Source organism: Notolepis coatsorum (genome assembly GCF_963971535.1).
Source record: "Notolepis coatsorum genome assembly, chromosome: 8".
In the NCBI taxonomy this organism is placed as follows: Eukaryota; Metazoa; Chordata; class Actinopteri; order Aulopiformes; family Paralepididae; genus Notolepis; species Notolepis coatsorum.
Window position 1 is genome coordinate 124,053,211 of NC_140172.1, and position 17,839 is coordinate 124,071,049.

At 46.4% G+C, this 17,839-nt stretch overlaps 1 protein-coding gene across 2 annotated transcripts in view; it reads left to right on the top strand.

Moving 5' to 3' along the window:
- gabrb2b (gamma-aminobutyric acid type A receptor subunit beta2b) overlaps positions 1-17,839 on the top strand; it is a gene marked incomplete at both ends in the record, with an annotated part of 205,764 nt that overhangs the window by 152,014 nt on the left and 35,911 nt on the right. For both annotated transcript variants that reach the window (XM_084319785.1, XM_084319786.1), the window contains one exon: positions 459-596. In XM_084319785.1, coding sequence (XP_084175911.1) covers positions 459-596 — 138 coding nt within the window. The remainder of the gene's footprint in view (positions 1-458; positions 597-17,839) is intronic.

Genomic DNA, 17,839 nt, shown 5'->3' on the forward strand with positions numbered 1-17,839 from the left:
GGATGAATATTAATGGGCTCTGCGGCCACGTCGTCTTTTACAGATTTTTTTGTCTGGTTTCAGGGAAAAGTTTGATTTTTTATAATTTCTTGCGGTTTCGCATGAATGATTCAGTGGTACATGCTACAAAACACAGAAAAAAGAGTTTGCTCTCACATATGTTCAGTCGTATATTAAGAGCTGCCGCCCTCAGCTATTGTATGGTGGGATACTGGTAGTAAAAACCGTGTGGTCATTTCATAATTCATAATTTTTACATGCAGTTTCTTTCCCAATGTAGCTGTGCAAAAATGCATTTACTGTATCAAGAAATCGAGTTTGAGTTATGCACACGGGTCTAGGAGACTATCATGAAGAAGAAGATGATGATGATGAAGATGATGATGATGGTGAGGAGGAGGACTTATAGAGTGGGTGTCATATATTCCTGGTAACCAATTCGATGGTCTTGTTCCCAGATGGCTACACCACGGACGACATCGAGTTCTACTGGCGCGGAGGGAACGGGGCAGTGACAGGGGTGGAGAGGATAGAGCTGCCCCAGTTCGACATAGTGGACCACAGGCTCATCTCCAAGAATGTTGTCTTCTCCACAGGTAATGTTTTACATGTTACATGTTACATACAGTCATTTGATATATATATATATTTTTTATAAAACTGGCTGCCCCAGTTATTACTGAACAGTTAACATACATATTTAATCTCTCCATTGCTACGGGGAATTATCCTCTAGTTTGGAAATCTGCCAGGGTGATTCCCCTACACAAAGGAGGTGATGGGAATAATTTGGACAACTATTGTCCTATTTCCACATGAATCTGGATTCAAAGCCAATCACAGCACAATTTCAGCCACCACATTGATTACTAATGATAGCTTTAGATAAGAGGAAACACTGTGCTGTTCTCTTTATAGATCTGTCAAAAGCATTTAAAAAAGGTTATCTAGTATTGGCCTGGATCTATCTTCTAGGCGTCAGTGTGTGAAATCGGGTCCTGCTCAATCTGAATTAGTATCTATAACTGAAGGTGTGCCACAAGGTTCAGTGTTGGGTCCTGTCCTTTTTACTATTTATATTAATTATATTGTTTCTTCAATCTATCTATTGATCTATTTATATATATGGCTGCATTTCTACTACAAGTACTACTCAAAATGCTTTACAATTGAATGAATGCATACATTTTTCAATATGGGCTGCCCCGGTGGGAATTGAACCGTTAACCCAGCTGGAGTTACTGCCATGCTCAGAGCACCAAGCACTCTACTCTTTCTGTCTGTTCGTCCGTCCATCTGTCTACAGTATTTGTCTGTCCGTCTGTCTGTGAGGTTTGTAAACTCTGTCTTCTCTAGACGTTTACCTGTCCTCACTTCTCACCACTTTTCATTTCAGGAGAACAGAATGAAGGAAATATAACATAAACATTTAATCAGAACCACTTGATGCTAATGTAGGCAACAACAAAAAAATGCGGCATCTACATATCATCTGCAATTTATGGAATGCTGACACCCATAAATCCAGTTGCTTTCAGGAGCATAGAGGTCTGCTCTGTGGCGAGCACTCCCTTCTTGGCAGGACTGCTCTCTATGCTGCTAGAAAATGGCATTTTAAATTAGTCTTATTAGTCATTCAGTATGCCAAACTAGGAGCCCACACTGTGCAGGGACCGTGTATGGTGGGTGGGTGTGGGTGGATGTTTGTGTGTGTGTGTGTGTGTGTGTGTGTGTGTGTGTGTGTGTGTGTGTGTGTGTGTGTGTGTGTGTGTGTGTGTGTGTGTGTGTGTGTGTGTGTGTGTGTGTGTGTGTGTGTGTGTGTGTGTGTGTGTGTGTGTGTGTGTGTGTGTGTGTGTGTGTGTGTGTGTGTGTGTGTGTGTGTGTGTGTGTGTGTGTGTGTGTGCGTGCGTGTGCGTGTCAGGGTTGGAAATTGGAATATGTAGTGGTGGAAGATAATCCAAGCAAGGTAGGAGGAACCCACACACACACAGGAACCACCATATTCAAACACACACATATATTCAAACACACACTGAAACACATACATTCAAACACACATCCAAACCCACACATTCAAACACACACTGATGGTACGCACGCACGCACGCACACACACACACACACACACACACACACACACACACACACACACACACACACACACACACACACACACACACACGCACACGCACACGCACACACACATTCAAACACACACTGAAACCCACACATTATAACACACTGAAACCCACACACTGAAACACGCACATTCAAACACACAGGAACACACAAATCTGAACACACTAGGGCTGTCACTAACGATTATTTTGTTATTGATTCATCTGTTGATTATTTAATCGATTAGTCGATTAATCTAAACTATTAATTTTCCAGAAAAATCAACAATTCATTCTATTTACAATTGAATATTACAAAATGTGTTACTAGTATCCTCAGGTCACATGGGTTGTTGCCTCTTTGACACCACCTACTGAATACCCAGAGTAGGAGATGAGCCATGACATTTATTTACGTCTATAAATGCTGTGTAGTGTGAATGCATACTGTACATGAGTAGGGTGAGTAACCTACATGCCATTACTCATTATAGCTACTTTATTATCTTGAAATAATATAACACCCGCCTGTTACTATGACATTGTTTATCATTACATACAATGTATTCATGCCTGTAGCTAAATGCTGAAAAACGGGGAACAAAATAAACTTTTTAGCTTTAGAAAAAATAAAATACAAAAATAAAAGTACCAGCCAGAGAGATTTTTTACCAGCCAAAAATGAGAAATAGATTTTTAGTATATCTCCATGAATTATTATTGTAACGGTTTCACTAAGCCAGAACACAGGTGCAGACACAAACAAGCAGAGACTACTGTATGTGGAATCAGAGTATAACCCAAATGCCGGGTGTATTTAATGAGAAAATAATATTAACAGAATCCAGTCGACAGTCCAGGGAGTGAGTGGGTACAGTGTACTCCGACGAGCGGGGAGGTTGTAGCCAGGAGCGGATACTCATTCTGTCCAGGGAGTGAGCAGGTACGGGGTAGTCAGACGAGCGGGGGGGTCGTAGCCAGGAGAGGGTCCTCATACAGTCCAGGGATGTTCACGGAGAGAGTGTGCAGGCAGGCAGAGGTCATTCAGGGGAATCGAAGATGGGGGAACAGGGAGTGGAGCCAAGCAGGAACTGTGAGCAAAAGGAGGACAAGGACGTTAGAAGCACAATAGAACACGGACTGATAAATAGAACAATGCACGAGAATACGGACTGACTGGAAATAAGGAACTATGATCTGGCAGCCTCATGACATCTGGGCCAGGTCTAAGTAGGGTTGGTACTTAGCTGGTAGATGTCACTCAGCTGCTCCTGCGGATGACACACACCTGCACCCCATCCTGTAATCAGAGAGCGAGAGGGGAAGAGAGGGAGAGTAGCTAGGTTGGGATAGAGTGGGAGAACCAAGGGTATTAGAGGGTGGGAAGCCTGGAGGACTGGAGGGGCATGACAATTATATTTACATTTAGTCATTTAGCTGACGCTTTTAAGATACGATAAGATAGATAAGATATTCCTTTATTGATCCCATTGGGGAAATTCAGGCATCATAGCAGCATGGGGGAAGGGGGGGGGGGGGGGGGGGGTACAGGTAGTAAAAACAACACAAGCAGTGTAAACAAATAGGTCAATATAATTTACTATCTAACTAACTGAAAAATATATTCACAGTATTCACAGTGTCATATAAGGTGCAGTATGCATAAGGTAGTGTTATAATTGACTGACATATACATTATTCACAGTATCACAGTATCCACTGAAATATACATTATTCACAGTATCACAGTATCCACATAAGGTGCAGTATGCCTAAGGTAGTGTCATTGTCCTCCTTGGGTTCCTATTAGTCCTAGGTCAATGTCTGGCAGCGGTCACTGCCCCCTGTTGTGGAGCCTGGAGGCCGCTAGTCGCTGCCCACTGTTGTGGAGCCTGATGGCCGCTGGTATGAAGGACTGTCCGAGGCGGTTAGTTGAGCTTCTCATCTTGACTAGGTCGTCGTAGAGGGGGTGGTAGGGGTTCTCCATGATGGCAGCCAGCTTCCTTCTCATCCCCCTCTCTTTATCCAAAGCGACTTACAAGTTCTGTATGACAAGTCATCAGGAAGGGTACAACTCTATCAGCTGAGTAACAATGTTCATCAAAGTGTTGCGTGTTACAGTGTAGGTTAGTTTATTAGGACAAGTGCATGACAGTAAGATTAGTTAGGGTTAGATTTTTTAATTTTTAATTTTAATTTTTTTGTGTTATCTCTTCACTCCACGCTATGGTAGTGCTTGTGCCAGCACAGGAGATACGTTTAAAATGTATTTTTTATATATAGGCAATATACATCATTTTAAATCAATATCTTCCTTTTGAATAAAATAGGCTCAGGAATCAGGATTGTTAAATATTTTTTTGCTAACGAAGTGAAATGTTTAGTATCATCAACTATCCAGTTAGTTTTTATAGTGTAACGCTAGTTAAAATCATTGAACATACAGAGAGAGCAAGAGATGGAGAGAGACGGGCTCACCCCCTCCCCTTTCCTCACTATTGGAACTCTTTCCAGGGTTAGCTTAGCTTAGTTAGCGTTAGTTAAGGTGTTTTACCGCGACACGTTGGCATACAGGAATGGTGAGGATGTAAAGCGTGTTAGACGCATTTATTGGACCCGTTGATTGCGGCGTTTAAATAGAAACAGCGCAACTTGCAAGAGGAGTTGTCACATGCTGTAGAACACAGGGCTGAAGAGATAGATGTCATAGCTTCTAAATTGAAGGTGGGGGGTATCGGGCTCAGCCCCTCCCTTTCCAGCTGGAGTTGATGTGAAACACGTAAGTTATCAAATGTGAGCGAAACGCGCACTGTGAATCCTGGCTCTAGGCGTAATCACGAATAGTGGTGTAAGAGAAGTTATATATATTTCGAACGTGATTCATTGGGCACTATTTAGATTAGTCTGCCATTTCCACCGCAAAAAGACATACAAGTAACAACAATACGATGCGTCGATCATGAATATGCAAATCTACAAAATGTAATAGTTGATTATGTCGACATGGTCGACGAATCGTGACAGCCCTAGAACACACACTGAACCATACACATTCAAACACACAGGAACACACACAGGAACATACACATTCTAACACAGGAACCCACACACTGAAACACACACATTCAAACACACAGGAACACACAAATGTGAACACACAGGAACACACACATCCGAACACACAAATCCGAACACACAGAAACACACACATCCGAACACACACTGAATCATACACATTCAAACACACAGGAACACACACATCCAAACACACACTGATACATCCACATTCAAACACACAGGAACACACACACCCGAACACACACAGGAACATACACATTCAAACACACACTGAAACACACACATTCGAACACACACTGAAACACACACATTCAAACACACATGAACACACACATCCGAACACACACTGAAACACACACATTCAAACACACAGGGACACACAGGGACACGCACATTGCGCTCTGTGAAGTCAGCAGACATGACAACTGAACCAGAGTCCCTAGCAGGCAGTGTATTATGCACGGCTCCGGTTTCATGGTCTGATGGGCGTTTGTTTTGCTTTACCCTTGTTTTTTGTGTTGTTGTTGTTCTCATGTCAGTGATTCTAACCCTCTACTGTTACTCAATCATTTATCTGGCCCTGTCCATCAGCCTCTGTCTAGTCAATCCCTGTCTCTGCAGGACGAGAGTGAAAACACAGGGAACGGCTGCACCTCAGATGAGAACAAATCCACTCTGCAGTTCTTCCCTTTACCAAGAGAGACGGAGAGAGAAAGAGAGAGAGAGAGAGAGAGAGAGAGAGAGAGAGAGAGAGAGAGAGAGAGAGAGATGTATGTGTGTTCAAATAGCATGCATCTTTTTGTGTATGTGTGTGTGTATGTATGCATGTCTGTGCAGCATGTATGCGTGTGCCTGTGTGTGTACAGTATGTGTGTATCCAGCTCCTTCTGCCCAGCGTTTCTTAGTAAAGTGGTTCCATTCAGAGGTCAGACTGAGGTCCAGGTCCTTTGTCTCTGAAATGGACTTCCTTGTGACAACCTCACACAGTGCCTGCCACTAGGTTTGTGTGTGTGTGTGTGGGTGTGTGTGTGGGTGTGTGTGTGTGTGTGTGTGTGTGTGTGTGTGTGTGTGTGTGTGTGTGTGTGTGTGTGTGTGTGTGTGTGTGTGTGTGTGTGTGTGTGTGTGTGTGTGTGTGTGTGTGTGTGTGTGTGTGTGTGTGTGTGTGTGTGTGTGTGTGTGTGTGTGTGTGTGTGTGTGTGTTACTGGGAGGTAATCAAAGAAGACAGGGGGGACTCAGTGGGATCTACTCTCCAACATGTATACAGGAACACACACTCACACACTCACTCACTCACTCACTCACTCACTCACTCACTCACTCACTCACTCACTCACTCACTCACTCACTCACTCACTCACTCACTCACTCACTCACTCACTCACTCACTCACTCACTCACTCACTCACTCTATAGCAGGGGTGGGCAATTATTTTTCCCAGGGGGCCGAATGAGCAACTGAAAATATGTTGGGGGGGCGGGCCAAAATTCCAAACTCAATTATGCATAATATACATTTTATTTCTATATAAAAAGCAGTAAATGGCATTGTTTTGACCCCTGGTAAGAGTGTATGTTATTATTTGGCAATTAAAAGGTGAGGTTAGCTTTCAAAAATATCATTTATTCAAATAGAATTTATTTCCAAAATGATAAACAAAATGTGAAACATTAATAACAAAGGGCATTTTGAGTTTCATATACTATTGAAACAATGATTTTCTTAGCTTTCTAAAGACATCACATCATCTTATAGCAAAAATAAACAATATGTCACTAAACTGTGTAAAGAAAAGTGTCCCAGTTGTGTAGCCTTTTTTTACTTTACATGCCTATATTAAACATTTAATGTTTTCAGAACTGTGCAAAAAAAGAAAAAAAAATATCAAGTGTCCCATTTCACTTGTTATATTTCCACATTTTAGTGTTCTTCAGTTCTTTTTTTTTCATTCAGTGTGAGAAATCCAGTCTCTGTTGAGCTTTAACAAGTCCATCAAAGTCAGGTTGCATGTCTGAGGTGGAGATGCGAAGCACAGCTGCCAGATGTTCATCAGTGAGAGAGGATCTGTACCTGGACTTGGTAAACGTCATGACTGAGAATGTCTGTTCACATATGTAGGTGGATCCAAAGAGAACCAACATCTTCTGAGCATGTCTCCTAAGCGTATATTGTGCGTGTGAACGTTGACACGAAAAAAAAAAGTTAAAAAAAAAAGAAAAAAATATTAAAAAAAAATAAAAGCCCAGGGCCCTCATTCATCAACGTGTGCGTAGAACATGTTCTATTTCCACACGTAAGCACGGAATGTAGAACCAGTGTACGCACAGGGAAGTCGGGATTCATCACACGTGCGTACGCAGGCTCTATGCTCCTCCGTGTTGATGAATACCACTTTGTTCTACCGTCAATGCTCGTGCATGATTATCCATATATGGTCATGAAAGTGAGGAAACACCCCCCATGGGATGTGAAATAATGGACTGACCCGAGCGGGACTCTGAGAAACTCCACGGAGATTGTTCACTGCTGTCGAACCAAGAAGACACTATCGCGTATTATGGGATAAATAAAAGGCGGACTTGTAAATGGTGATGTCAGATATCAACGGCTCCCTAAAGGCCTCTACATGCTACAGCAAATTCAAAGCAACTTCAACACAACATCGGCGCGATTTCAGCGCGCTTGTTGCAGACAGTCTTGTAGACTGTGTTGCGAGGACGTTGCGTACCCGTCTCCAGAATCTAATCTAAAGACCCGTTGCGTTGGTATTGCGTAGCAGTGATTGGTTGGTAGTGAATGGGGGCGGGGCTGTCTGTCACTTCTAGTGTTTTCCTGGCTCGAGACCAAAAGAAAACTTTCTGACAGGAGCTCGAGACCAAAAGAAAACTTTCTGACAGGAGCTCGATAGCTAGTGTATTGTTTCATTACACTTGTTTAATTGTTTGTTTAAAATGAATCAAATGCAGGAACGTATTGCAGAGGAGGTCCGAAAGTACAAACATTTATATAATAGCGGGTCTAAAGACTACAAGGATAGCATTATGACGATGAATCCGTGGAAGGAGATTGGGGAAACAATGGGGATGGACTGGGTTGATGTGGCGATATAACTATATTACACTATATACAAGAACACAAGCGAAAACAAACATAAACAGGGCTATTATTATACTAACGATGTATGGTTGAGAAGGGAAATCCGTTTGTAATTGCTAGAGTGCGCACTGCGCACCTTCGGCTGCCCAAAGTATTCAGGCGGGCTGGGCGCGCTCGAGCCGCACATCCGGGGTACATTTTGTTGCATCATAGGCTGCGCGTTGATTTTGCAGAAGCATAAAGGTAATGTGTCTGCAACACCGTTGCTTTGTCGATGTTGTGTTGAAGTTGCTTTGAAGTTTCTGTAGCATGCAGAGGCCTTAAGACCATTGCTGCAATTCTGCCTGGACAGCTCAAAATACTAATAAAGACCGTTCGTTGACCACTGTTTGGCGTTGGTTGTGTGTCATTATAACCGTGCTGTAATATGAATGCCTTTATTAGTTGTGTTCGATTGGCTATATGATTTTTAGAGGCATCTATTTTGTTGTCGGCTAATAAAGACCGCGCTGGAATATGACTGCCTTTTCCCGTGTTGTTTGATTAATACCCAGGGATTAAATCGCGATGGATCTCCCGTCAATTTTCCACCTGCTGCATATGATTTCTAGAGGCATACTACAATCTATTTTGATTGTAGTATTGGGTAGCCTATATAAACAATAATACGAGAGCATATACAAGAACAATTAATCTCACTGCATGTATGATGTAGCCTGCCTTTCAATACATGAACTTGAATTCCATCATGTTTGTGTGCGGGACTCACAAGGCTGTTGTCACAATGGGTGGTACCGTTACAGTAATAATAACAGTCCACACAATATCACGATCCATGCCATAGCCTATGTTCTATTAGGACATGATCTGTGACGACAAATGTTCTAGAATGTTTGATTAAGATATCATACTCTGACAGCATGCCTATGATCAACAAAAACGCGAACTTGAATCCCATCATATACATAGTCTGTCCACTATCTGGTGTCATTGCAATGCGTTTTCTATTCTTTCTTATACAGTAAAAAGGGGGAAGAACACTATATTCATATGACTTGTATTCTGCTTACAGCTTCGAAATCCCACTTGTTTCGTTTAACGTAAAGCCTTTTAAATATAATCAAAACGTTCCCGTGTTTCGGCGGTCTGTGCGCAAAATAATAACGAGTTGAGCTTTATGATTTATGATGAATTGAAAATGGGGGACTCTGATGTAAACAAGACGAAAGTCTTTCTCTGGTCTGCATCCCCTTAACAATTGTATGTACTGAGCTGTACTGTACTGTACCCATTCTGCAATCTGTTAATAAACTTTTCAATCAATCAATCAATCAAGCTACGCGGAGCGCAGTCAGTCAGTAGCCTACACCCCGTATATTCCGATAACGCTATATAAACCATGCTGCATTCATTCTGAGAGAAATATCTATTATTCCAAATGCTATTTATAGGGTTTTGACCATAATTACACTACTGTTGCTATTTTACAATGAACTATAATGAATTACGGTTCATACAGAACATCCAGTGTTATTATGCACAGAAGCTCATTTCCTTGTTGTAATAATATATTCTACCACTGGGCGCCAGGTACGCATGGTCCGAGCTGTGCGTAAATATAAGCACGAAGTCAAGTTCAAGTTGAAATGGATGAATCCCACTCTTTGCTTAGAAATGATCGTACGCACAGGGTAAGCACAAATCTGTGCGTAGAACACATTGATGAATGAGGGCCCAGGTCTGCTCTATAGCCTACTCACAAAAATATATTCCTTTATTGGTTGTGTGTCTGTGTGAAGAGGACAGGGTTTGAGATACAATAGAAAATGATACTGAGACTACAGTAGAGACTGATACTGAGACTACAATAGAGACTGATACTGAGACTACAGTAGAGACTGATACTGGTATGAGGCTTATACACATACAGTAGGTATTGAAGACTTTCCCTAATACGAAATATTAACGTCATGAGCCATGTGTAACATGTGACCATTTAAACTATGAAAAATATCTTTCTTAAAAGTGTAAGAAACCATATAAACACAGATGCACACACACACACACACACACACATACATGCACATAGATACACACACGCACATACATACACACAGTACACACAGTACATATACACACCCGTCAAAAACAAGGGGCCACCCTGTCCTTACAGGCAGGAGATGCTCATGAGTTATTTAACAGCAAAAGAAAAAGAAAGAAAAGGAGAACGATGTTTGATAGCATGATTTATTAATCTCCGCTGCATTTTCATACGTATGAATTTGTCATGCAGGCAGTGTGTAGCGAGATGTAGGGAGCCCTGCTGAATACACTGAACACACTGAATACAGAGTCTGAAGAGGAAGCTGCTGAATACAGTGAACACACTGAATACAGAGTCTAAAGAGGAAGCTGCTGAATTAACAGGGGATAGAAGCTCCTTCTGAGTCTCTCTGTGCTTGCCATGAGACTCCGGTATCGCTTGCCTGACCGCAGCAGTTCAAAGAGGCTGTTGTTTGGGTGGCTGGGGTCTTTGATTATTCTCTTAGCCGTACCCATGCAGCGCTTGTTGTAAATGTCTTGGAGAGTGGGAAGCCCCCCTCCAATTGTGCGTTCGGCTGAACGGGCCACTCTCTGTAGTCTGCTACGGTCTTGTGCAGTGCTATTCCCAAACCAGGAGGTGATATTGCCAGTCAGGATGCTCTCTATTGTGCATGAGTAGAAGTTCTTGAGGATCTTCTGACTCACTTGGAACTTCCTGAGGCGCCTAAGGAAGTAGAGGCATTGTCGTGCCTTCTTAACTACACTGTCAATGTGTGTGGTCCATGTCAAGTCCTCGGATATGTGGACTCTGAGGTACTTAAAACTGTTCACTCTCTCAACCGGTGCCCCGTCGATGCTGAGGGGGCTGTAGTCCCCCGACCTCCTAAAGTCTACAATCATCTCTTTTGTTTTACATTTACATTTACATTTAGTCATTTAGCTGACGCTTTTATCCAAAGCGACTTACAAGTTCTGTACAACAAGCCATCAGGAAGGGCACAACTCTATCAGCTGAGCAACAATGTTCATCAAAGTGTTGAGTGCTACAGTGTATGTAACTGAGGGGTACAATTCCCTGACTGTATTACTAGATATGATACTTACTACCACTACCTTTGTACTTAATATTCGGCCACCCAGTACTCGGCATAAATATATTATGATAAACACTCTCACGTAGATGAAACGGATCCAACACAAATGTACGAAGTCGAAGTAGGTATTTATTCCTACACAGCAATGGTGTGTAGAGCAAGCACTTAATCACTTAATTACATTTATGAATTGAAATAGTATGCACTTTTATGGCAAAGAGTATTCGTTGGTATATCAATAGAGAATGTCCAATCTCTGGTGGTGCAGGCGGTAAATATACGACCTGGAATAGTTAAGGAATAACAGCAATGATACTTTAATGATTATAAGACTGGATACACTAAGGGGGGTAATCCGGTCGCTTGTAAGACAACAGGAGTAGGAGGGGGGGGGGGGGGGGGTAGAGTCTGGCTGCCTCGTCCGGCCAAGGGTATCCTGGGTGAACCCACAGTTGTGCAGCTCGGTGCGCCAGCGATCCTTGGACCACAGATGAAAGCAGGTGGACTCTCTGTGAGCCGGCTCTCTCCGGTCCACGGGGGAGAGACGTGAAGCGACCTCGTCTTGCAGAGCGTCTCCTCACCTTGCGTCCTCTCCAGGGGGGGGGGTTCCAACACACGGCAGTGTCGGGGGTCTTTATCCATGGAATAATCACTGTACACAAAGCATAATCCGTGCCTGGGAAGGCGGGCTGTCGTCGGTAGAATAATCCGGTATACAGGTCCACTCGCTCGTCGGCTCTGGGGCTCCTCGGATGCAGTCTCACATGGGGTCGACCATCCTGGATAAGCAGCCAGTTCTCTGCCCGAAACGATGGGGTGCTGACTACGGTAGTATTCTCACCGCACGAAGCACTATATATTAACAGACTATTATTAGCTTAATAGACTACGTCCAACTCGACGATATAGTGCCAAATATGACTATTCAAATATTAATATACACGATGTCTCAATACCGATGGTAGGCCGAACTTGGCCTTACTCCCACACGTGGCGTCGCGGGGAGGCTTTACGTCTGTCACTCTATTGGAGGGTAAGAAACTGGACTAAAAAGGAAGTCCTACTTTAGTAGCGCAGTATATATATACGCACTATGAACAAATAGTACCGTTAGTGGTGCGGTAGCCAGATTCCTACGCGGAACTAGGACCTGTTCGTACATGTTGAGCGGTACGTTTGAACTGGGTCTGGGGGGTATGGCAGCCTGGCACCAAGGTCTCGACCAATAGTAGAATGGAGACCATTATGGGATGTTCAGTAGGCTAGAATGGATACTCAATGCATATTGTACAAGGAATATACAAGGGATATCAGGGAATACTAGAGAACATACAAATACAATTAAATATATATACACAAATAAATATATATATTCGGTTTAATCTGGCCCTTCACAACAGCCACCCCCTGATTGGTCCCAGACCTAATCAGTTAAGCAGAGACAGATTAATCGCGTTGTCTATTTACACATAAGGGTTTGCTGTAGGGGTCAGTCAACTTCACAAAGTCATAGGGTTATAGGGTCATGGTCATCATCGATTGTGTCTGGGAGTCGGGGCAGTTCTATGAGCCTCGCCACGGGACGGGTGTAAGTGCGACCCTGGACAAGCACTTCAGCTGCTCGGACCTTGCCGTCGGCACCGGTGATCACTTTGCTTACGCGGCCGGCCGGCCACATAGCTCTGGGCAGTGATTGATCAATAATCATGACGACTGTTCCTTCTGTCAAATTGTCTCTCTCCTTTACCCACTTCTGGCGGGTCTGTAGAGACGGTAGGTAGTGCAGTAGGAAACTGCTCCAAAACTTGTCGGCTAATACTTGGCTGTACCTCCACATTCGTCGGCCGTTCGCTTCTTCAGGCCGGTACATTGTCTGGGGTAACGCGGGATCTAGCCGCCCCATCAGGAGTGTGTTGGGGGTAACTGGGTCGATATCCGCCACATCGCTGGAGACGTAGCCGAGGGGCTTAGAGTTCAATACTCCCTCAATCTCCGTGAGGACTGTCATTAGGACTTCTTCCGCCACAGTCTGGGCCCCAAGTACTGCGTACAGGGCTGTCTTTATGGAACGCACTTCCCGTTCCCAAGTACCACCGAAGCGGGGTGCGTTTGGGGGGTTGAATTGGAAGTCAATCTGTGCTGGAGCGAGGTGGGTCTTAAGTTCTGGGCCCATAGCTTGGAAGCTCTCTCTCAGCTCTCTTTCGCCGCCTTTGAAGTTTGTCCCTTGTTGTGCACTCTCTATGGTAGTGCAATCATCTATGTTGGGGTCTGCGGAGATAACAGTGCTCAATCCACAGAACACAGGCTTCTCATTCTCAGCCTCCTCCTGACCGGCCTCCCTCGGGATAGGCGTGGGCCACTCTCCTCCCGGGAGCTCTAGGAATGCTGGGCCGTCACTGTAGACATTGCGACGGGTGAGGTCATCTAGGGGCATTCCCCGGGTGATGACGTCAGCTGGGTTCTGTTTTGTATCAACGTAGCGCCAATCTGTTTCTCCGGTTAACTCTTCGGTTAAGTCTTGAATCTCTGTGACTCTGACTCCCACGAAGACTTTGTACTTGCATGAGTCCGATTTGATCCAGGCGAGTACTGTCGTGGAATCTGACCACAGGATTGTTCTAGACACCGGTATGGTGAGCTCACGTTGGATGAGCGTGGCTAGGTGCGCTCCGGCTAGGGCTGCGCAGAGCTCTAGGCGTGGGATAGATTGTTGCTTGCGTGGGGCTATTCTCGAGCGGGCGAGGACAAATGCTGTGTAGATCTCTCCCCCCTCTTCTTGGGCCCGCAAGTAGGCTACTGATCCGTATGCGACCTCTGAGGCGTCACTGAAGACGTGTAAGTCCATTTTACATGTCTCTGGCCTCACCGTGGGTGGGAAGTAGCTTCGGCGCATATTAACGCCTGGGAGTGAGTGGAGCTCCATCTCCCACTCTCTCCAGGTGGATGCAAGGTGTGCGGGAATGGGGTCGTCCAAGCCCTGGTCCTTGTCCCACAATGCTCGTACAATCATTTTTGCCCTGGTGGTGTACGGTAGAATACATCCTAGCGGGTCATATTGTCGGGCGAGTGTTGTGTACACACTCCGTCTGGTGGTCGGCGCCGCCGCCGGCCTTCCCTGCTCCGTAGTCAGGGGCTTGTGTCTGTAGTGAAGCGAATCTGTTTTGAATCGCCACACCAATCCCAGGGTCATCTCCTGGGCTTCTCCCGGGATTGTAGCCATCCAGGTCTCGCTGCTGGCTGCCTTGTCCTCGGAGGAGAGGCTGCTCAGTACTTGCGGATCGCTGCTGGCCCACTGCCTGAGATCAAAGCCGCCTTTGATCAATGAGGCGCGGAGTTTAATCAGGAGAGCCTCGGCTTCTTCCTGGGTTGAAAGGCTTTGTAGACAGTTGTCTACGTAGAAGCTGTTCTTTACGCTGTGTCGGACCTCTTCGTCCGCTGCTGGGTCCTCTGCTACATGTTTCTGTAGTGCAAATGTAGCACAGCAGGGGCTGCACGTCGTTCCGAAGGGGAGGACTTCCCATTGGTAGATGGCTGGGTGCTCATCTCCTGGCTTCTCTCTCCATAGGAACCGTAACAGGGGCTTGTCCTCCTCTACTAATCTCACCTGCAGGAACATTCCTTTAATGTCCCCGCTGATGGCCACCTTTTCCTGGCGGAAGCGGAGTAGAACGCCGAGTAGGGAGGGGCCGAGTGTGGGACCGGGCAGTAACTCTTTATTCAGATTTTGGGATCCGATCTGGTAGCTGCAGTTAAATACTATGCGGTCTTTACCGTTGTGATGGACCTTGTGGTGAGGCACGTACCACGATTCAGTGGTCTGGTCAGCCTCTTTAATGTCCATCTTTGTGACGTGTCCCGCTGTGATGAGCTTCTCAATCTCGGCGCGGTATACACTCTCTTGGGCGGGGTTCTTGGCTAAGCGCCGCTCCGTGTTCAGCAGGTACCGTTCTGTGGCGTCTGTCTTGGCGTGGAAAGTAGGCATTCCTTCTCGCCGCAGGAGTGGCGTGGCGTATCTCAACACGCCGTTGACCGGGACTCTCTTGGTCCCTGTCTCGAGGAGGTGAATGGCGTAAATGTCATCTTTAGAGCGAATGTCTTTCTTTCCGTTCTTAAAGGGCATTTGTTCCAAGGTCCATAGCCGCTCTACGTGTTGCAGGAGTGCGGTTTCTCCCTCTGTGACTCGGGAGTGGAGACATCTAGTGGCTGTACTTCGGTTGAGAGATTTGGCGAGCGGGCCTTGGAGAGTCCATCCCAAACGGGTCTCGACTGCTGCAGGACAGCCTCGGGGTCCGGTATGAACCCGGTCTATCGGGACAATGAGGTCTGCATGGTCGGAGCCTATCAACAGGGTCGGCATAGCATTGTCTATGAGCGGGATCGGTAACTTGCGCAGATGTGCATATTTCTCCATCAGCTTGGCGACGGGGTATGTGTACCGCGACAGTCCTATTTCTTGGCTGGTGAAAGCGTCTGTAATCTGGTACCGTCGCTCAGGCTGGCCGCTTGCTGCGATAGAGAATGAGACATTCTCGCCCTTTATCGTCTTCAAATCTCGTCTTATTGTCCGAATTGTCATTTGGGTTTCGCTTCCCCGCAGCCCTAGCTGGGCCGCAGCGGAGGCGAGCAGAAGGGTCTTCTCTGACCCGTCATCGAGGACGGCGTAAGTGTCCAGGACTTTATTCTGGTAGCTTAGTGTCACACACACTACTTTTAGGAGTACTCGGGCTCCACTGCTGCTGGCGGGATCGATGTACATGACGCTCGCTTTGCTGCTGGATGGTGCGGGTGAAGGGCGCCGTCTGTTACTGTCGTGAAGTATGTCCAGATGGGCTCCATCGCACTTGGTGCACCTTTTCTTTAAGCGGCATTCGGCTGCCATGTGTGAGCGCGCACAGCGAAAACAGCGCTTGTTGGACTTTATCCATTGACTTGCTTCCTCCGCGTTCAGCTTGGGGAAGGAGTCACATTGCGCTAGCCAGTGTTCTTTCTCACAGTAGGGGCACACTATCTTCCACTTCTCCGTTCTGGAGGGGGTACTGTGGCTCCTGCTGCTCGGTACTGACTCCGATTGGTGCATCACAGTCACCGATCTTCTTCCATCATTTAGTCGTCTGGTTCCTTCTCTGGAGCCAGGGGTGCTCCGTCCGAAGGTATCTAGCCGTAGGCTGCTGACTTCTCTCGCCAGGAAGTCTGCTAGATCGAGGAGGTTCGGTTCGGGGCCATTCGGGTCTCGGTGGTCTCTCTGCCGCCTAAAACGCTCCTGTCGAGCGGGCGGCAGCTTCTCCAAGATCCTTTCCACATTTGAGTTGGCGTAAAGTTCATGCCTCCCCTTCTCTCTCTGCGCTCCCAACATCCCTACCAGGGACTGCACTCTGATGGACAGGTCGTCCAGTGCTCGATTGTCTATTGCTGAGGGTAAGCGGTCGATGTGTCGGATCTCCTGGATCACGTAATCCCATATGCGCCCATACCTCTGGTCCAATGCTACCAGCGCTGCTGTGTATGGGGTGGTGGAAGTCGCGTAGGCGAGCGCTATATTATGTGCGCGGGGTACCTTTAAGTGCTTCAGTAGGATGGCGTATTTATGGCGTTCATCCAATACATCCACCAACATGGTCTCCAGACACATGCAGAGTTCTGTATACTGGGCCCGGTTCTCTTGGGTGAAGTCGGGTACCATAGGCGTGCCAATGTATGATGCTGACTGTGGATACATCGGCGAGCGTTGGGGGAGAGGCCTCCTAGGCGAGTCTCCTCCCGCTCCTTGGTATGGGCTGGTACCGGCAGTGTACCATGGCCCGCTTGTCCAGGTGCTGTTCCTCGGTGCGGGTCGTGCGTCGTGCTCACCCGGGTATAGAGTCGGGGGTCTGTAGCGCAGCTCCGCGGGAGTATAGCCTGGGCTGTACCGGACCTCCTGGTCCGGTAGAGTACTGTGCTGTCGTCGGGCGTGGTTCTCCTCCTCTTCCTCTTCGTCTTCAGTTAGGTCATCCAGTGCTTGTAGTCTCTGGTTTAGCCTCTCCACAGGATATGCTGCTCCTTCCCGGTTGCTAGGTCTCGCTTGGACCGGTGGGGGGAGGTGGTGTGTGGGGGGTATAGACCTCGTCTGTTGGTCAAGTTCAGGGTTGTTTACTCGGCTAGGGGATGCCGCCCTGGAGGTGTGTCTAGACGAGTTCCTGGAGCCTCTGGCGGAGGGAGAGGGTGTTGTCCGTCTGATCAGCTGTTCTATTAGTTGCGCTTGCTGTCTGTCGCGCTCTGCGTCCCGTAGAGCACCAGCAGCTGCTCGCTGGCTGTCTGCTCGGTCTCGGGCCACATTCTCTTCCCTCTGAATGCGTCTTATTTCTAGACGTATATGCTCTTCTTCGCTCCGCTGCTGGATCTGCAGTCGGTCGCGTTCAGCAGCGGCGTTCAGGCT